Source organism: Callorhinus ursinus, unplaced genomic scaffold (assembly GCF_003265705.2).
Source record: "Callorhinus ursinus isolate GAN/ISIS: 27379988/994484 unplaced genomic scaffold, GSC_fseal_2.0 scaffold11, whole genome shotgun sequence".
Lineage (NCBI taxonomy): Eukaryota > Metazoa > Chordata > Mammalia > Carnivora > Otariidae > Callorhinus > Callorhinus ursinus.
In genome coordinates, this window is record NW_027397073.1 from 17,068,755 (window position 1) to 17,090,275 (window position 21,521).

Below are 21,521 nucleotides of genomic sequence, written 5' to 3' on the forward strand. Positions count from 1 at the left end.
ATACTTGACTTCCACCTTTCCTGGTGGAAAGGTCAACCCTATGCTCGTAAGCAACGCTCCCACCTCGGCTCTTGGGCACACTTCTCAGGGTGGTTTGGAGCACAGGTTACAAACAAAGGCCCAGTCCGTACAGTGAAGTGGACAGAGAAACCGGACTCCTTGGCATGACGCCTTATACATAGTAAGCACTGAACAAATATTAGCTATTGAGCTACACATCACGGGACAGAAGAAATCAGGAGCAGATGGGTAAAGCAAACCAGGTGGGTGGAAATATTTTTCCTCTGTAGATGTAGCCTGACTGCCAGGTGCATCATCTCTAAAGGTCCCTTTAGCTGAAATTTCCATTAGGTGCTGGGCTCCATCACTAGGAGATCCATTGAGTTAGAAAGGACTTGAGCCAGAGGTAAACTAGATCTCACCTTGTGAGCTTTACCTTTCCTATTCAAGGTCTGCAAGCATATCCTCCACGAGTACCTTCAGCATGTCAGGGGAGGCCCCAGCCTGCCCCCAGAGAGCTGCCTACTGTGGTGACTGCAGACCTGTTGCCAAAGCAGCTGACCCTGCAGTAGCGGGGCCCTCGTTTCAGTTTTGCCGAGTGAAGGCTGTGTAAGTCGACAGCTTGGAAGCCAGGGAGTCTCCAAGCCCAGAGCTGAAGCTCGGAAGGAAAGAAGGGAGGACCAAACACCCGGTAGGAGGAATTCCTATCACCACAGGATGGCTGACAATTGCTGTAAGATAGGAGATGACAGGTCAACTCAGAAATCTGCCTCCAGGGAGTCCTTAGCCAGCTGTGGACCCACTAGGGATGACGAAAAGAAACGAGTCTGGATCAGCCCAGGAAGCAACAGCCGCAGCCCCACCACGAAGGACCCCCGAGACATTTCGCAAATAGGGAGGAGCCCACCTCCTGCTAGTTCAGGTTCTGGAAGTAAGAGAGCCACTGGGTTGGCTCTTCACTGAGAAACTTCAAAGCCAGCCCTACCACAAAACAGTGGTCCCACCGTGAGGTAGAGAGGTGGGTGTTGTGTCTCAGGCTGTGGAGCCGGGAATGTGGAGACCACCATGGAGACGCCAGAGGATAGCCAGGGGCTGGGTTTTGGGAGCAAGGAGGCTGTAATCTTGGAGTCTCGTTAAAAAGGAGACAGAGGAGCAAGCTACTGTGGGGGCGCAGGCTCAGAGAAGACTTCCTGGAGACCGTTCCAGCCTGCCTTTCTTGTGGGTTAAATATCCAGGCCATCTCAGAGTAGCACACATCTTCTGCTGGAATCTCTCTGTCCCACAGCCTGGTGGTAACCTCACAGTGGATTGATTGTGTGATGTCACTGTGGTGTAACCTGAGACCCTAGTCTCGGGCCAGAGGACCACCACCTCAGCGTCACACTCTTTAGAGCCAGTATGATGGCGCCACCTTGCCTCAGGCCTTCCTGACTGGTTCCCCAACACTGTAGCTGAAGTCATACCACCCACCTCCCTCTCCTCTTCTCCCCCTCCACCCAGTGTCCCTGAATATAGACTGGACTCCTATCCCTTCAGGAGGCAGTCAAGAGAAGGAGGAGGGGTACAGCAAGAATTGTGGGCAACCAAGAGAGGAGAGTCATCACCCAGACTTTCCGCTTCTAAATAGATACCTGAAAAAAATTCTTGAGAGTTCCAGAAGACAATTTGAGAATGTTCCTAGCAAAATAATTTGTAATAGCAAGATGCTAGAAACACCCCAAATATTCACCAACAGAAGAACTGATAACCTGTGGTATACACGTGATACTATAAGCCGGCGGCAATGAAGAGCAGTTATCCACACTAATATAGATGAAACTCATGTAGTGTTGACGGTGGAAAAGCAACTCACAGAAGAATCCAAGCAATACAGCTCAAAACTGGCCTGAACAACTTACTTGGGGGGGGGGGTGCTTACTTAATAAACCTATACAGAAAAATAAGGGGATGATAAGCACAGATGTTAGGAATGTGGTTGGTGGTTAGGTTGGGAATGAAGAAGATGTGATCTCACAGAGTTAGGAATTGTTCTACTAAACCCGTAGGTAGCATCTTCCACTAAGCGTGGAGAAAACTATCCCCAAGGAGAATCAGGTTAGAAAGAGTTAGTACCGGGCGGTGGGGGAGGGAGGTGACTAGGGAGAAGGGCTTCATGAGATACCTGTTAGGTGAGAAATGCTCCCCCCAGCCGTAGAGATGCTGTGGATGTTCTCAAGTTCATTGGAATCTGGATATGCCGACTAAATGGACCTAGTCCGCTCAGTCCTGTGGGTGTGACGTGAAGCGCGTGAGATAAAGCGGAGGACACTGATCTGTGATCAGGACCCAAGAGTGTTGAATTAGTCAGTGATGGCCTTCTTCTTTGATTTATCCATTCGCTAAATATTTAATGGATGATAAACTGTACAAGCCAAGTACATGAGTGTGAAAATAATAATTTGGCTTAATTTCGCTGTGACCTTCCTGGGCCCTGGGATTTTGTTTGGGTCATGTTTAACGAGGATTACTCTTTCCGAACTCCAGTGTTCTATGGACAGTCGGTTAAATTACAGCATGTCCATTAGTTTGCTAGGGCTGCCATAACAAAGTGTCACAAACTGGGTGCCTTCAACAGCAGGAACTTATAATCTCACAGATTTTGGAGCCTGCAAGTCCACGATCAAGGTATGGGCAGGGGTTGGTTCCTCCAGAGGCTGAAAGGAAAGGAAGGGTCTGTTCCAAGCCTCGCCCCTTGGCTTGTAGGTGGCCAGGTTTTCCCTGTGACTTCACCTCATCGTTCCACTGTGCTTTTCTGGGTGCAAATTTACTTTGTTTTAGAAGGCCATCAGTCCTATTGGGTTGGGGGCGACTCTAACGACCTCATTGTATGATATAAAGGTTATATTATAATATAAAGGTTATATTCCGAGGCACAGAGTGGGAGTTCGGACTTTTAACATCTGAAATCAGGAAGGACACAATTCAGCCCATAACCATATGCTAATTATCTGCTTGATGGACTTTTTTCTCTTTCTTTTTAAAAGATTGTACGTGGCAAGTCAAAGCAAATGACCGAAGCTTCCATGAACAACCTCACTTCATGAAAACAAGGTTCTTTTGTATTAAGGAGAGCAAGTATGCGGTAAGTTGATTTTGACTTTCTAAATCCTCTTTACTAAGAGCCAGTTTTTTCCAGTAGCCATTATGCTTAGCAGCTTTGTGAGACATCTGCCTTCCAGATCATCCCTGGCTCGGGCCATTGATAATCATTGTCCGTTCTATAGAATATCATGTTTATTCATCACATTCTGTTTCATAAAGGTGAGTAGGAGTGGCTTGACACAGACCAAAACAAAATTATGCAGATTGAAATTTTCCCTGTGTGTGCACAGAGCTCTCTTAATGTTTTATTTATTTATTTATTTTTTAAGATTTTATTTATTCATTTGAAAGAGAGAGCACAAGCAGGGGGAGAAGCAGGGGGAGAGGGAGAAGTAGACTCCCCGCTGAGCAGGGAGCCTGATGAGGGACTCGATCCCGGGACCCTGGGATCATGACCTGAGCTGAAGGCAGACGCCTAACCATCTGAGCCACCCAGGTGCCGTCTTTTTTTGTTGTTGTTGTTATGTTAATCACCATACATTACATCATTAGTTTTTGTTGTAGTGTTCCATGATTCATTGTTTGTGTACCCAGGTGCCCTCTTAACATTTTATATAAGAATTTACAATAATGTCACAGAAGCCTTATGTCTGAAGGTAATAAGAATTTGCAAGGATCTTGATAACTTCTCTCCCCCTTCTCTGCCTGTGATAGATTTAGAGACTTTGAAGATATTTTCACCTCAAAAATCCTTATTACCTCTGAAATATGGTAACACCTGTCAAGCGTTTGCTTGTGTGCCGTAATGTGTCTTTTAGTTGGCTAGGCCATCTGTAACAGGGACACAAACAGGCCAGGGGAAGACAACAGAGATTCGTTTTCTTAGAGTTAGGGAGCCAGAAGTCCAAAATCAAGGTGTCGGCAGGGTTGGTTCCTTCTGGGGGGCCTGCAGGAAGGTCTGTTCCAAGCTTCTGCCCCAGCTTCTGGAGGTGACTGACGATCCTTGGTGTTCCTTGGCTTGTAGCCACATCCCTCCAATCTCTGGCTCTGTCTTCACATGGCCTTGTCCCTGTGCATCTCCACGTCTGTGTCCAGCTGTCCTCGTCTTGTAAGGACAAGCAGTCATTGGATCAGGGCTCACCTGAATCCAGTGCGACGTCGCTGTAACTTGATCCCGTCTGCAAAGACCCCATTCCCAAATAAGATGGCAGTCACAGGTCCCGGGATTAGGACCTGAGCGTATCTTTTGGGGCACACAGTTCAACACACAACCGTGTCTTTTCCTTTAGACGGTAGCCTTCATCCCTCAAGGAAAAGAGTGTTGCTTCTTCAGCTTTGTGGTCCACGCTGATGTCTCCCTTTGCCCCATTTTCTAAGAGGCTCTGAGGAGTCAAGGAATCTGCCAGCAACATCCACATGGTCACAGCCAGATTTGCCACGGAGATCCTTTGGGGGTAAATGTCTCCTTCTTGTTACTGTCTCTGGCCTGAGCCTCCAAGGAGTCAAGGAGGCCTGGTGAGAATTAAAGGCGTAAAGGAAATCTCAGTGTCTTTCTGGCTAATGTCCCTGTGTCACCATAGGCCATCAGGCTTTAAGGATTTTTGCAGGTGTGTCTACACTGGGATAAATGTGTGACCTTATGTAGAATGACTTTCTTTCTATTTTGTTTTTCCCCAACAGAATAATGCAATTAAAACATACAAGTATAATGCGTTTTCCTTTCTACCGATGAATTTGTTTGAGCAATTTAAGAGAGCAGCCAATTTCTATTTCCTGATCCTTCTTATCTTACAGGTAATGCCCTTTGATATCTTAAATCTGTTTTGAATTATGATGACTCAGTAACACTGAGGTTGTGGACATGTATAATCTTGAAAGTCGTTGTATTAATATCAGGGTTCTGCATGTAAGGAAATAGTGCCTCATATAGAACCAGGACGACAGTGTTTGGTGAACAGGGAAAGGAAGCAAATGGAGATATTTTAACTCTATATTTTTAAAAATTCTATTTTGTCCTGATGTGAGTGTTAAAACTGGTTTCCCCGAAGTGAATACAATTAAAACCTTCACTTTATAAAATGATTTGTACCTTAAAATTCTGTTTTTGTGTGTGCTTGCCCTTTGTTTTTCTCCAGACGCTTGATTTCCTCAAGAATTTTATGTATTTGTTTTAATATTTGGGTCATGATTCTCAATAAATTATTTTTGCGAACTGGTTTTATGTGGACAAAAGGCCTATTCTCTTCCTGAGTCTTTTTCTCCACTGTGGCAAAGGATTCACTTATCTGGAGAGTGTTAATTTTACCTGTCTAGAAACTGTTGTTATAACCAAAGGAACTCTACACCCTCTAGTTGCCAGAGTATTGACCTTTAGCCCCTGATGTGCAGGCTACAAAGGACAACATAGCCACTTGGTTTTATCAGATTCTTTATATCCAGCACTGGATTTGGAAAACAGTCTCGTCTGCTGGGATTCACTCAGGAAGGCTTCATGAAATGGGAGCGTGTGTGTGTCCGGGTGGGGATGGAGGGTGCAGGAAGTGGTGAGGAAATATGAGAAAGAAACGGATACCCAGCAGATTTAGTAGGGTATGAAATCTACTGCCTTGCTAGTATAGAATGGTCCTGTTATCAGGAGGGACGTTTGAAACAGACCTGTGTAGAGACAAACACCAAAATTTGAAGGTGCTGCTTATGATAAGTGAGCTGTTTTCCCCTGCCTTCCTTCTAGCAAGGAAAAGGGCAGTTACACACATTGATAATAATATGGCAGGTGATCTTCCAACCAATCCCCAATCATCTTCTCTTAAGATGGAGCAATTTAAATTAGAATAATAGTTATAGCCTTAGCCGGCCACTTGCTTACATTGTTACGTCACTTAATTCTTGTACTCTGTGATGCAAGGGCTATCCTAACCTCCTAATTTTGCAGAGAAACTGAGGCCTGGGGAGGTATAGGAACTTGCTCAAAATCCCAAAGCCCTAAGTAAGAGAGCGGGACAGGATTTGGATCCGGGAACTTCTCTGCAAAGCCTTTCATTTTAACCACTGCATAATATGGCCTGGTGATCCATGGGATGATTACAGGAGATCTTTACTAAACTTGCCTCCCAATCTTTTGTTCCAAATTGAAGCCTGTCTTAAGGGGGGCAAGGCCTCCTTCAAGGCCAGCTTCTCTCTTAGCTGGACCAGTAGTGATGACCCCCAAAGATGCCCAGTGCAATCATGAGTGTTCAGGGGCAGCCACTACCTACAGCTGTCCTGACCTCCGTCCTGAGACCCTCAGAGACCTGCTATATGCATGTCCTCTGGGGTCTGTTCCCAGAGGCCAAAAGCCAGAGAGGGCAGCAGGAAGAAGGTTGGCTGGAGGCTTGGATGCCTTTCCTTCCCTGCAGACTCTGCAGGGTGTAGACTTGGGTGATGGTAGAGGTTGGAATTAGCAGTAACCTATAGAAGCCAGGCCTTCATGGGCACATATGTCTTCCTTGTATTTCTTGCAGGCAATCCCTCAAATCTCGACCCTGGCATGGTATACCACCCTGTTTCCCTTGCTCGTGGTGCTGGGCATCACGGCCATCAAAGACCTGGTGGACGACGTGGTAAGAATTGCTCATGCAACTTTTCTCCTCGCTGCAGTGGCATCGATAGCTTCTATTTTGAGATGATTAAAATAACCTTTCTCCTCCTCTCTTCTAAAGGCTCGCCATAAAATGGATAATGAAATCAATAATAGGACATGTGAAGTCATTAAGGATGGCAGGTACTGTGCCTTCCTAAATTTGTTACTTGGTTACAGGGATAGAGTGGATTACTATGTCTAGAAACATATTTAGAGACAACTCTTCTGAACTATAAGGCAGTCAGCCCAACGGCCTTTTCACTGTAAGGGTCTCTGTGAATTTACTAAGACTTGGTCCTCTTCTCATGACCCAAAGGCTATAGCCAAGTTGGATTATACGTGCTTGCCTTTGGGCCCTACGGTATCAGCACTGTTTGTTTATTTTATTAAAGCTTTTATTTATTATTTATTTGAGAGAGAGAATGAGCAGGGGGAAGGGCAGAGGGAGAAGCAGGCTCCCCGCTGAGCAAGGAGCCTGATGTGGGATTCGATCCCCGGACCCTGGGATCATGACCTGAGCCGAAGGCAGACCCTTAACCTACTGAGCCCCCCAGGAGCCCCCGCACTGTTTACACTGTTTACTCCTTTGGCCTGGAGCTCCCATCTTTGCTGTTCCCAAACTTGTGTGTTCAGGATTTCGCCCAAACATCTTGACCCTTTCCTGATTCTCCAGCTCAAGTGATTTCTCCCTTCACTGCGTTTTCAGAGCATTTTGCTTTCCTCTCTCTTATTATGGCCTGACTTGTATTAGAATTATTGGTGTCTCATCTTCTGTCCTGAACTGTTAAGTTTCTCAGGGAGACTGTCCTGATGGTATTTGGTTGGGTTTTTGTTTTTTGTTTTTTGTTTTTTGTGGGGTTTTTTTTTTGGTCCATCAGAGCCTCCAACACACCAAAAGTGCTCCATAAATGTTAAATAAACATTGTCAACTGTGACCAACGTGCCAACTCACAGACCAGTAATGAGTGGTTTTTTTGAGCAAGCGCCTGGAGGCAGAACCACAAAGTCAGGTGCTAAAAATAGTGACTAAGACAATGCCAAATCACTGTGATGTACACTTGAAACTGTAGGATATTATATATCAATTACACTTCACTAAAAAAGAAAGAAAAGAATAGTCTGAAGGCCCAATTCAAAGACTTTTTTGGGTGTTGACCCTGAGAAAGAGAAGGTGATTTATAGGCACAGTTCCACTGTGTCTAATTTTCATAATAGACTACGTCAATCTGTTTGGATGGCTTTTTTTCCTTCCCAAATAAATGGATTCTGTTCTGAAGGTTACCTTTCAAATCACTTAGAATCACTGTCATGGACAGTGGTAAGATTCACAGCCAGCCCGCACTACCCTGGCAATAGGCCACAGCCTGGTTAACTCGACTGGTGAAGAGTAGCTCTGAGTGGCCTTGGATTTGGGGGTCAGGGTGCATATCTGATAGGGCTGTGGCCCCAGCTCCCCCTGGAGGAGGGTTAAGCCTGTGTGGGGACTCGGACCTTGTGGGGAGGGCAGTGCGACCTCCCCTTGAAACTACGTGTCGCAGTGGAAGGATTCAACAGAATTGCCTCTCATTCCCCCAGAGAGCCGTGACAAGAAGGTTCTTGTTCGTTTATAATTTGACACTCATATGCAAATTGTAATTTACAGTTTTACAGATACCGACATGTAAACCACCATTTCATTTATTGAAAGATGAGCCAAGTTTTTTTTAATCCTAAGAATCGTGTATTTTTTTTTTAAGATTTTATTTATTTATTCATGAGAGGCAGAGGGAGAAGCAGGCTCCCAAGGAGCAGGGAGCCCGATGCGGGACTTGATCCCAGGACCCTGGCATCATGACCTGAGCCGAAGGCAGACGCTTAACCATCTGAGCCACCCAGGCGCCCGCCCAAGAATCGTGTGTTAAATTCTAATAAATTGGTGAAACTGGTGTATAGCCATATATTTAAAGTGTATTTTAAATTGAAAAGAAAAATATACTTTCAACTCCAGGTCTCCCTTATCCATGAATTAATGGGAGGACACACATGGTAATTGGATTTCTGCCTCCAAAAAAATTAAGTTTATTAGTTGTGATAGATTCACAATATCTATTAGGGATACCTTTTCTATATGTGAACATCTTTAAAACAGACTACTGTGTTTTAAAAGATGTTTAAAAAAGATGTTGATTTGTTAGCCTTTTTTTATATATTTTTTATGTTTTTTAAAGATTTTATTTATTTGACAGAGAGAGAGCCAGAGCAGGAACTCCCAAGCAGGGGGAGTGGGAGAGGGAGAAGCAGACTCCTGCAGAGCAGGGAGCCCGATGCGGGGCTCGATCCCAGGACCCTGGGATCATGATCTGAGCCGAGGGCAGACGCTTAACGACTGAGCCACCCAGGCGCCCCGATTTCTTAGACATTTAAATGGTTATTTCCTATGAAATTTAAGACTGAAAATAGTCCTCTTCTTATTTAATTTTGCATTTTATCAGTGTTCTTAGTAGACTTATGAAAGTGCGACACACTCCTTGGAAAGGTAATTTACACAGTAGGGAGGAGGCACGTTCTAAAGTTCCAAGAGGATTCCAGGTGGCCCGTGTGGGAGCCAGAATGCTCAGTCCCGGCCCCGGGACCACCTGGGACCTGCATCCTGGGCAGGTGGTGGACAAGCCAGAGGAGAGAGAACAAGAGAGGTAGGAATACAGGACAAGAGCAAAAACAAAGGAGGTGCCAGGTATCGTGACATAGGAAAGAACACATCCAAATGGTCCCCATGGACCATTCCTTTAGAGGAGACTGTAATCCCCGTGACCTCTTAATGTGGTTTCATCATTTGATGGCTGAACTTTCAGGAATGCTTTTCTCTGTGAAATTCACGTTTTCCCCAGAATCATTGGCTTCTAGAAAGAATAATTCCAAATCCTTTGCCAGTAACTTTGAAAAAGCCAATAAACTGTCATTATTTTTAATATTTAGATTCAAAGTTGCCAAGTGGAAAGAGATTCAAGTTGGAGATGTCATTCGTCTGAAAAAAAATGATTTTATTCCGGTAAGTGAATAAGCCCTGCATCCCTCATCTCTTATCCTCCCAGCTGCTCTGGTGCTCAGTTTTGCCTTGGGGATCTCTTGTGTTACCGGTGTGTTTTGTTTTGAACAGGCTGACATCCTCCTGCTGTCCAGCTCTGAGCCCAACAGCCTCTGCTACGTTGAAACAGCTGAACTGGATGGGTAAGTGGGTCTTTGCCAGGCCTGTTTTAAGGCTGACCTTTGAAGGCACATTCATTCCGTTGAAAATTGCATCATGAAAAGGAGCCCTGAGATCTGGCCCTGCCTCCAGCACTTGCTGGCTGTCCAACAGTGTCCCTAGTGGACCAACGTCTCTTTTCTCCAATTCCATCTGTAAAGAGGGGCTCTCAAACCTGCCCTCCCCCCAGCTTTGAGGGAAGATAAAAGGGTCAATGCCTGAGCTCTTTGTAAGCAGCTGAGAAGTGTGCAGACACATACGAATGACTATCAATATAAGCTATTTCAGAAAAAACAGCTTTTTAAAGTACTTGTCAGTAGGCAATTTTGGATTTTCCCTTTGTTGGTTCAACGCTACCACTTAGAAGAATGTTCTGCTTTTGACCAGTTTTGAATGCATTTATTGAGTGCCTGCTATGTTGCATTAGCGTTATGTATTAGCTCATTTAATCTCTGCAGGGAGCTGAAATCATCTTAGGGAAACTAGGTCTGTCTTTGTGCTATCAATTAGTCAGTTGATCAGTCTTACCTGTAAAACAGCCATTATTCCCATGAGTGAGAGCCTCTAAAGCTTTCCAAAGGTAGCAAATCCCAACATACCCTGTCAGAACAAACAGAACGGGAAGGTTGAGGGCAGGTCAGCGTCTGAATATAGGGGAATCCCAGAGTCAGTGTTCACGGAGCCCACAAAAGGACGTCCAGCCTGTAAAGGCAGTATTGCCGTCCAGCACCCAAGAGCCCAGCCCGATTCTCCTTTTTCCAGAACATGTGCCTTCCTTGCTCTGTGGGTGGGAAATGCCATGTACGGGGGTGGGGGGGGTGGGGTGGGGGGGCGGCAAGGTTCCCACCTCCTTTCCTAGGTAGGATTATCTTTCAAAGATAAAATCCAGTTATTCACTCTGGAAAAGAATAGGTTGACAGAATCCAAACACTTTCTGTAACAAATATGTCTTGTAGAATCATCTTAGTGCGATTAAATATTAGAAGCTAAGTTTAAAAATTTTTTTTTGTTTTATTTTTTTTTTAAAGATTTATTTGACAGAGAGAGACAGTAAGAGAGGGAACACAAGCAGGGGGAGTGGGAGAGGGAGAAGCAGGCTTCCCGCTGAGCAGGGAGCCCGACGTGGGGCTTGATCCCAGGACCCTGGGACCATGACCTGAGCCGAAGGCAGACGCTTAATGACTGAGCCACCCAGGCGCCCCTATTTGTTTCTTTTAGAGAGAGAGCACAAGCAAAGGGAGGGGTAAGGGTCAGAGGAGAGAATCTCAAGCAGACTCTGCGCTGAGCATGGAGCCCAATGCAGGGCTCGGTCCCATGACCCTGAGATCGTCAAGAGTCCAACGCTCGGCCGACTGAACCACCCAGGCAGCCCTAGGAGCTAAGTTTTTAAATAGCAATTTGATAGTCTAGGCTGGTGGCGAAAGCTAAGTTAGTAAGGAGGAGGACAGGAAGCTTGTAGATGCCTCTGTCCCAACCATATTGGCCCACTTAAACAACGAAGGGGACCAACATTTCCCAAGTCAGAAGTTTTTCTGTAGTTTGGGAAATCTCACTAAACCCAAAGTTCCAAGGCAAACAGAGTTTGAAAATCAGAAAAGCTAATGATCTAGCTTTTGCTTCCAGGTATACCAAATGTTACTTCGTACAGTTTTTCTTATATTCCTGTTCGAGCTCCAAATTTTATTCATTTAATTTTCTTTTCCTCTCCCTTTAGAGAAACCAATCTAAAGTTCAAAATGGCGCTTGAAATCACACACCAGTATCTCCAAAGAGAAAATTCACTGACGACATTTGATGGTTTGTGCAAACATGTCTTACTTTGTTTTAAATTTGTTGCTCAACTCAGTCCCAATTAATTAAAACCAGAAAATCTTTCGTATGTGAGTATTTATGTGAGTCATATTTTTCTAAAGGTTTTATTGAATGTGAAGAACCCAATAATCGGCTAGATAAGTTTACAGGAACACTATTTTGGAGAAACAGAAGTTTTCCTCTGGATGCAGATAAAATTTTGTTACGTGGCTGTGTAATTAGGAACACGGATTTCTGCCATGGATTGGTCATTTTTGCAGGTAATTTCAGAGTTTCTGGGGAAATTGATATGTGCTTTTAAGATTTAAAGGAAGGGATTGTTCTTTTCATTCTCCATCGAAATCAAAGGAAAAGTAACTTTATTGACATTACCGTGAATTGATTTTCCCAACTATTGATCGTATTGAATTTTCCATTTTTAGGTGCTGACACTAAAATAATGAAGAATAGTGGGAAAACCAGATTTAAAAGAACTAAAATTGATTACCTGATGAACTACATGGTTTATACGGTACTTATTTTCTGTTTCAGTAGATAAGAGGCTAGACTGCTGTCTTTTGCTGTAATGTTGTTGTATGGTTTTCTTGTGCAGAGAGATCGTACCTCTGCAACCCAAGTAGAAGCGTGCGGTGTCCCAAGGCTGGGTGGGAGAGAGAGGACTCTCCTACTTCTTCTCAGAAATGCCATACCTCTAATAGGAGAATCCTTTTGAGAATGGAAATTCCAGTTGTAGGGGCCTCTGAGTGCTTTTTTTTTTTTTTTTTTTTAGAGAGAGAGAGAGAGAGTGCAGGGGAGAGGGGCAAAGGGAAAGGGAAAGAGAGACTTTTTTTTAAAGATTTTTATTTCTTTTAAAGATTTTATTTATTTATTTGAGAGAGAGAGAATGAGAGAGAGAGACCACATGAGAGGGGGGAGGGTCAGAGGGAGAAGCAGACTCCCCGCTGAGCAGGGAGCCCGATGCGGGACTCGATGCCAGGACTCCAGGATCATGACCTGAGCCGAAGGCAGTCGCTTAACCAACTGAGCCACCCAGGCGCCCAGAGTGCTTGAGTATTTTGTTAACTAGAGTGACCAGTTGGAAAACCAGGGAGCCCAAGATAAGTTCATGGGACTGGGCTCCTAGAGTCAATGTAGGGTTGACTTAACTGCTATTAATTTCCCCAAGGGGTAGTTCTCTTAAAAGCAAACTTTTTCCCTTGACATATACTGTATAAGTCTACATAAAAGGCAAGGCTAAATAAAAGATGTTGAGGGGTCTCTGAGACCACCCCCAGGTTTGGTGATTCACTAAGAGGACTCATAGAATGGAGCATCTAGTTGCCCCCATAGCTATGACCTACTGTAACTTATTACAAAGCAAGATCAGCAAAGGCAAAAGGCCCATGAGTCAGAGTCTGGAGGAAGCCAGGTGCCAGTTTCCAAGAGTCCTCTCCCAGGAGGGTCACATGGCAAGACACACTTAATTCCCTGAGCAACAGTTTGTGACAGCCTATGTGAAATGTTGTCCAAACCAGGGAAGCTCATTGGAGACTCTGTGCCTGGGCTTTTATTGGGATCTGGTCACACAGGCATCATCTGCCAGGCATGTACTACAATTCCAGATTCCCTGAAGGAATGCAAGTGGTCGGCATAAGCCATATTGTTTTACACAAACAGGCACAAAGAGCCATTCTTATCAGGTAATAAGGAATAAGGAAACCCTTCCAAAACTAAGTTCCCAGATGCCAGCCAAAGGCCAACCTTGCAAGCAAGTCGTTTAAGGATAGCATCTCAGGCCTGGCCGCAAATATGAGGCAGTCCTCTGATTTCCCAATGAGAATTCATTTTTGCCCAAGTATTTAGTTTAATTTGAATACATAAACTTTTAGGGACTTCTAAAACTTACAGTACTTTACATATACATATTTAAAGTCATATAAAAGTAATATACTAATTTAAGAAGCAATTCTTTTTTCTCTGATACCACATTTCATGAAAACTTTGAACTTTTCAAGTGCGTCTTCCATGTCATTGTCCTGGTTATGGCCAAAGTACTCACAATGAGTTCTTTGTGCTGTACAGTGGTTTTGAGATATAGCACTTTTGGAAACTGTGTCCAGAAATTTAAATATGTCCTTGGAAATTGTATTCCTACCCATAAATATCCAAATACTATGAGGACAGTGGACTTTTCATCCCCTAAGTGTATCCTCATAATTTTCCTAACAGGATATACTTACTGTGCCGCTTTTTAGGTGATCTTAAACTTGAAGTGATAATTAAACCTTCAGGAATAATTACCCAAATCTGGGTGAAATTCCCTTAACTTCTCTTTTAAAACTTATTTCCATCAAATATTTTCTGTAAGCATCCCAAGTCAGCATTGTTTGAAATTATTTCATGCTGAGATACCTTCCCCAAACAGTACAATATTATTCAAACTAAAAGCCATGGATCAAATGCCCTGTCATATGAGGATGTTTAAAGATTTGAATATAAGACACCACTTTCTCTTTCAAACTATAACTTTGGGGACAAAACTGTACCTAGATGTGTTCTGTAGGATAGAACAGTCAATGATAGAACTCAAATAGGCTTTCAAAGCATCCTGATGGTGCCGTTTTTCTTTTAAGTGTGTTGTTTTTACAGACTACTAAATTATCATTAACATGCAAAGTATTGAGTAAGGTTAATCAGCATCTGTGACATTCTGGGAGTTGGCAATCGGTCTTCCAAATACACTTAAATGTTTCATGTCTTCTAGATCTTTGTTGTTCTCATCCTGGTTTCTGCGGGTCTTGCCATTGGCCATGCTTACTGGGAAGCTCAAGTTGGCAATTATTCTTGGTACCTCTATGATGGAGAAGACTATACACCCTCCTACCGTGGATTCCTCAATTTCTGGGGCTACATCATTATTCTAAACACCATGGTGCCCATCTCTCTCTATGTCAGGTAAGGCTCTCCCCTCTTTGGCCTTCCGCTTTAAGGGAAGTATGTCGTACATTTTCCCAACTTTGCACCTTCATTTCTATCAGTAATTGTTGGCCTTTGAGGCCATAAAGAACAAGTAAGAAAATAATGTTCATTTCAGGATTGGGGGTAATAGAGGGAAAGGAAATTCAGATTGGAGTGTCTGCTCTGTGCCAGGCACAGCACCTTGTATCTTGACCACTTTGCAGATGAGACCACCAGAGTTCAGAAGTCACCCACTTGGTAAGATTCCTTCTCAAGGGACTTCAGAGCCCAGGCTTCAGAAGGGGCCTTGGGAAAAGGTGGAGATTTCCAATGTCATGGGAAAACTTAGTTGTTTTCCTTTTCAGGAGCCTTCCTAATCTCTGAGCTGGGTCTTCCTTATTACCACCCGGCACATCCGTTGCTTATAAAATGCTTGCTGGCCACTGCTTTCCAGTGGGAATGCCCTTCTCCCTGGCCTCTGTCAGCCTCTCAAAATGTTCTGTTTCTCATCTCAGTCTCAACCACAATAGAGGAGGCAGGGTCCTGTCTCTGACAAGTGGTGATGACTTGCTTGGTGAGATTCCTTCCTTGTTCACTTCTTTCCTTCTTTAATATCAAGGTTTGCTTCATTCATCAGTTGGACTTTAGACCACTGGAAGGAGAGTTGTGTCTTGGAACATACTCAGCAGCCAGAGTCTCCTCTAAGTGCCAATTAAGTAACAGCCCAGAGACATAAAGATCACATATACTTGTATAATTAGAAGTACTTGTTTTATTTTAATTTTATTATATGTGCATTTGTTTTCTTTGTAATCTTATTATACGTAGTTACTGCTCTTCTTTTACCATGAAGTAGAGCCCTGGGGAGCCATGTGTTTGCAGTCACTTAAAAAAACAAAAAACAAAAAACAAAAAACTGAGATGAGTTTTAACCTTTGTTGAGGGAGCTACTAAACAGATTATTTTGTTTAAAACTGTGTGGTATAAAATAAACTGTGTGTGTCAGTTTCGGTTTTAAAAAGTCATGTCATGTGATTAATGTGATTTCCTTATTTCTCTTGAAAATGAAGGTCCTTCTAGAGCATAAGTCGGATCAGGTCATTCTGCTTTGTTTTCTACCCTACGGGAGCTTTCCATTTCCTTCAGGATAAATTCATTATTGAGGCCACCCTATGACCCACAAGGCCCGGCGTGGTCTGGTTCTCCCCACCCCATCACCTCCTGTACCTCCTCCCCCTCCTTAGGCTTCCTCAACTCCAGCCCCCTTGCTACTCCTCAGTGTGGTGCCAGTACCTGCCACAGAGCCTTTGCACCTGCTCTGGTCTTTGCCTGGAATGTTTTTCCCTCTTATCTACATGGCTGCTCTTTGATTTCCTTCAGGCCTCTGCTCGAACATGCCCCTGTCACGCTGGCCTTTCCTGACCACTCTATCTTAAATGTCACTTCCGTTCCCTGTTGGTCTTCATCTTCCCTGCTTTGATGTTCTGCAGGGATTTCGTCTGTTTTGTTTGCTGATGTGGCCTCCTATGTCTGTATATAGTAGGCACTCAGGAAATATTTATAGGGTGAAGGAAAGAGTTCTTTTTCCCTCTCTTTAATTTATTATAAAGATATCTTTTGCCCACTCAACATTGGCTGAATATTTAAACAGCTTCCTTATAACTGAGATATATTTAATCCCTTAGAGTTTTAAAATTAAGATGATTCTTTGAGAATATCTTATTTGGGACATTCTTTAACTTCGTAAGAATTTAGGGGAAGAAAAACTATGCTTTTTCACAGTGTGGAATCACAATGTAGGAGTTACTTACCAAAAGCACTAGGGCCTACTTGTGAGCACATAGGGCCTGTAACCTGGTGGACCCTCACCTCCGATTAGGGGCACAGCCTTATCCAGTTGTCCCGAGTGCCATGGGAATGAGACAAAAGAGAGTAGGGATTGCCACATCGTCACCATGTCACCGGTCCCACAGGGCCATGTGCTGAGGCTCAGACATACTCAGGAGTGAGTGAGAAATCACCGAACAAGGCTGGAGAAAGATGTGTCTGGTCAGGAGAACCCAGAGACTGGGCACATAGACTCCACATGGCTTGTCTTTCTGCGGCTGTGCACGCACGTGAAGATAAAGCCTGCTACCTGCCTCTCGGATCTGAGAGCGCCACCCAAAGTAACCTTTCGTCTTGTCTTCCTAGTGTGGAAGTGATCCGTCTTGGACAGAGTTACTTCATAAACTGGGACCTGCAGATGTACTATCCTGAGAAGGACACGCCCGCAAAGGCGAGAACCACCACGCTGAACGAGCAGCTCGGCCAGATCCATTACGTGTTCTCAGATAAGACAGGGACGCTCACACAAAATATCATGACCTTTAAGAAGTGCTGCATCAATGGGCAAATATATGGTGAGTGGAAGCCGGTACTCGGTCCCCAGGCCTCTGTGACCAGGGCCCGCCTTCCCAGAATTGCTGGTGCCATCCCCGAGCCCAGCCCTCGTGGCCATTCTGGGCTGAGTTCGGAGGTGGCTTCGCTGGTGGCATCGGGAACAGAGGGTTAGGGGAGTGGGAGAGGTCAGCGGTCAGAAACAGGCACACATTCCTCAAAAATTTAAACAGGAAGTTACCGTGTGATCCAACAGTGCCACTTCTTGGTGTAAACCCAAAAGAACCCAAAGCAGGGACTGGGAGAGAGATGTGCACTAATATGTTCATACCAGCGTTACTCACAATAGCTAAAGTGTGGAAGCAACCCAAGTGTCCATCAGTGGATGAGTGGATAAAATGTGGTCTCCACATACGCCGGAGTGTTAGTCTTGAAAAGGAAACGGTTGTGACGCACGCTATCCCACGGATGAGCCTGGAGGACACTAGGCTCAGTGAAATAACCCAGTCACGGAAGGACACATACAGTATGAGTCCATGTATATGAGGCCCTAGAGCAGTCAAATTTACACAGGAAGTGGAATGGGTGGTTGCCAGGGGCTGGGGGGAGGGGAGGATGGGCAGGTATTGTTTAATGAGTCCTGAGTTTCAGCTTTACCAGATGAACGAGCTCTGGAGCGGGTGGGGGCGATGCTGCACATCTTGTCCTCTCTCTCTCTCTGTCAAATAAATAAATAAAATGTTTTTAAAAAATGGTTAAAGTGGTGAATTTTATATGTATTTCCCCATAATTATTTTGAAAAAGTTGATTTCCATTCTCATGTTCTGAAATACGCTGTATATTTATAAATAATGTTAAGGCTAATACTGTATTCAATCAGAATGCTCTAACTTTTAAATAAAGACTTAATACAATTTTTAATTCCTTTTTAAAGAGATTTTATTTACTTATTTGAGAGAGCGAGAGAGCGCACAAGCGGGGGGGAAGGAGCAGAGGGAGAGGCATAAGTAGACTCCATGCTGAGCACAGAGCTCGATGTGCAGCTCAGTCCCACCACCCAAGTCACGACTCCAGCCAAAATCAACAGTTGGACGTCGGGCTCCTGGATGGCTCAGTCGGTTGAGCGGCCGACTCTTGGTTTCAGTTCAGGTCATCATCTCAGGATCCTGGGATCAAGCCCCGTGTCGGGCTCTGTGCTCAGCAGGGAGTTTGCTTGAGGACTCTCCCTTCCTCCTCCTCTCCCTCTCCCTCTGCCACCCCACTGTGTGCTCTCTCTCTCTCTTTCTCTCAAATAAATAAATCTAAAAAAAAAAAAAAAAAGAGTCAGATGCTTATCTGACTGAGCTAACCAGGCACCCACTTAACACGATTTTTTAAAAGAGCCTTAAGAACGCTGTGTGCTTTTTCCTTGTAGAAAACTATACCGTGAATGTGTTTTCACATACGGAGCATCTCTGACATGGGGGACTGTGAGGAAGGTGGTGGGATCCTGGGGGGTTAAGGAAGTGGTTCTCATGTGCATCGGGGCAGTCCCTTTAGAGCTGGGGGGTAAGGAAAGCACTTCAAGGGACAGGAGTCTGGCCCCAGAGGAGGACGCGGTGTAGAGGGACAGAGGCACTAGTATTTGAACCTCTAGACTGGAGGTCGGCAAACTTCTGTAAAGAGCCAGGTAGAAAGCATTTGAGCCTTTGCAGGCCATATATCGTTTGCATCAGATTTTCTTCTTTGTTAGGTATTATTTTGTTTTCACAACTCTTGAAAAATGTGAAAATCGTTCTAAACTTGAAGGCTGTCCAGAAATCAGCTGAGACCCATAGAACCGAAGCACGGTGGGGAGGGAGCTCTGCACACCGATGAGGACTCAAGTTGTTTTGTCCTGTTTGTTTCTCAGGAGACCATCGGGATGCTTCTCAAAACAGTCATAGCAAGATAGAGGTGAGTCCTTTCATTGAAGGAAGGGTTTGCGGGTGTGTATTAGTTGCCCATGACGATGGCTGTAACAAAGTAGCACAAAATGGGTGGCTTAAAACAACAGAAACTCATTCTCTCACAGCTCTGGAGGCCAGACGTCTGAAATCAAGCTTCCAGCAGGGCCACGATCCCTCAGGTTCTAGGGAAGAACCCTTCCTTGCCTCCTCCTAGCTTCTGGTGACGGCCTGCAATCCTTGCGGTTCCTTGGCTTATGGACCCAGCACTTACATGTCTGCTTCCATAGTCCCATGGTGCACTCCCTGGGTGTCTGTGTGTCTGCGTCCAGATTTCCCTCCTCCTATAAAGACACCAGTCATTGGATCAGTGCCCAGCCTCATCCAGTAGGACCTCATCTTAACCCGATTACATCTGCAAAGACCTTCTTGCCAAATAAGCTCATCCTCACAGCTACCAGGGGTTAGGACTTCCACTTATCTTTTTGGGGGACACCATTCAACCCACCACAGGATGTCTTTTTGTTTTAAGAGAGGTGTGAGCCCTCTTGACACTTAAAGAGTGTGTGAAGATCTCAAGATGACTTTTCCATAAAGACTTGGTTTCAGAGACAAGCTCCTGTCCTTTGTGACGCCCACGTGGACGTTTTCAAAATCACGTGTTTGTTTCCTCTCTCCACTTCTTTCAGCAAGTCGATTTTAGCTGGAATATGTTTGCTGATGGGAAGCTTGCGTTTTATGACCACTATCTCATTGAGCAAATCCAGTCAGGGAAAGAGTCCGAAGTTCGACAGTTTTTCTTCCTGCTTGCGGTTTGCCACACGGTCATGGTGGATCGCACTGATGGTGAGTGTTTCTCTGGCATCTCGGATGCCGGGGAGCAGTGTTTTCGTTTACAGGTAGCTCCCGCTTGGCACTCAAGTGCATATAAAGTAGTAGGCCTGACAAGTCTGTCTCTTGCTCAAGCAATGAACATTTGTGAGCCCCTACCCTGATGGTATATGAGGCGGCAAAGCACGAAACCAGCTCTCTATCTCTGAAAATGTCCAACTCCTCCACAGTTATGGCTCCAAATGTATTTATCACTTTGCAAGTGAAATCTTATCGTTAAGAGAAATGATTGACTCTAGCATGGTACTAAGAGAATCAGTCTTCCCACCCTGTTATTACTTGACATTTATTGAGAGTGAAGAGTCAAGCCTTATCTGGATCATAAGGGGACTTTGAACTTGAACAATCTTTACTACAAAATAATTTCAGAGAGAATCTATTTTCTAGATTCAGATGTGTTCCAGAGCCTGGACTCATTTAAGGTGCCTTTTTCCTTGGAAGGAGCATAATTAACGTATATTTGCATGGGAGCCAGCAAAGCTGACTTGTAGGTTCCTTTGTAGAATTCTTTTTTCTTTCTTTCTTTTTTTTTAAGATTTTATTTATTTGAGAGTGAGCAGAGAGAGAGAGAGAGAGAGAGAGCGCACATGAGCAGGGGGAGGGGCAGAGGGAGAAGCAGACTTCCCACTAAGCAGGGAGCCCGATGCAGGGCTCGATCCCAGGACCTTGGGATCATGATCTGAGCCGAAGGCAGACGCTTAATGACTGAGCCACCCAGGCACCTCCCCTTTGCAGAATTTTTTTTTTAAATTTTATTTTATTATGTTATGTTAGTCACCATATGTTACATCATTAGTTTTTGATGTAGTGTTCCATGATTCATTGTTTGCGTATAACACCCAGTGCTCCATTCAATACGTGCCCTCTTTAAGACCCATCACCGGGCTAACCCATCCGCCCACCCGCCTCCCCTCTAGAACCCTCAGTTTGTTTCTCAGAGTCCATAGTTTCTCATGGTTCGTCTACCCCTCTGATTTCCCCACCTTCATTTTTCCCTTCCTGCTATCTTCTTTTTTTTTAACATATAATGTATTATTTGTTTCAGAGGTACAGGTCTGTGATTCAACAGTCTTACACAATTCACAGCACTCACCATAGCACATACCCTCCCCAATGTCTATCACCCAGCCACCCCATCCCTCCCACCCCCCACCACTCCAGCAACCCTCAGTTTGTTTCCTGAGATGAAGAACTCCTCATATCAGTGAGGTCATATGATACACGTCTTTCTCTGATTGACTTATTTCGCTCAGCATAATAACCCTCTAGTTCCATCTACATCGTTGCAAATGGCAAGATCTTATTCCTTTTGATGGCTGCGTAATATTCCATTGTGTATATATACCACATCTTCTTTATCCATTCATCTGTCGATGGACATCTTGGCTCTTTCCACAGTTTGGCTATTGTGGACATTGCTGCTATAAACATTGGGGTGCATGTACCCCTTCGGATCCCTACATTTGTATCTTTGGGGTAAATACCCAGTAGTCCTTTGCAGAATTCTTAAATGCAGTTGTGCCAACTTCGTTGTAGCAACTTGGTCCCGTGTCGTGAAAGCCAGCCATTTTTTCACATATGGACATTACAGTAAGTTATAGAAATACACCTGTGCATTTTTTTTAAAGATTTTATTTATTTATTTGAGAGAGAG

At 44.4% G+C, this 21,521-nt stretch overlaps 1 protein-coding gene across 1 annotated transcript in view; it reads left to right on the forward strand.

Moving 5' to 3' along the window:
• The window catches only part of ATP8B1 (ATPase phospholipid transporting 8B1), a 118,916-nt gene that overhangs the window by 73,286 nt on the left and 24,109 nt on the right, over positions 1 to 21,521 (forward strand). The window contains exons 3-15 of the mRNA XM_025886670.2: positions 3,024 to 3,121; positions 4,762 to 4,875; positions 6,582 to 6,680; positions 6,780 to 6,841; positions 9,656 to 9,728; positions 9,837 to 9,907; positions 11,638 to 11,720; positions 11,837 to 11,995; positions 12,158 to 12,246; positions 14,479 to 14,669; positions 16,866 to 17,074; positions 18,943 to 18,986; positions 19,666 to 19,822. Coding sequence (XP_025742455.1) covers positions 3,024 to 3,121; positions 4,762 to 4,875; positions 6,582 to 6,680; positions 6,780 to 6,841; positions 9,656 to 9,728; positions 9,837 to 9,907; positions 11,638 to 11,720; positions 11,837 to 11,995; positions 12,158 to 12,246; positions 14,479 to 14,669; positions 16,866 to 17,074; positions 18,943 to 18,986; positions 19,666 to 19,822 — 1,449 coding nt within the window. The remainder of the gene's footprint in view (positions 1 to 3,023; positions 3,122 to 4,761; positions 4,876 to 6,581; positions 6,681 to 6,779; positions 6,842 to 9,655; positions 9,729 to 9,836; positions 9,908 to 11,637; positions 11,721 to 11,836; positions 11,996 to 12,157; positions 12,247 to 14,478; positions 14,670 to 16,865; positions 17,075 to 18,942; positions 18,987 to 19,665; positions 19,823 to 21,521) is intronic.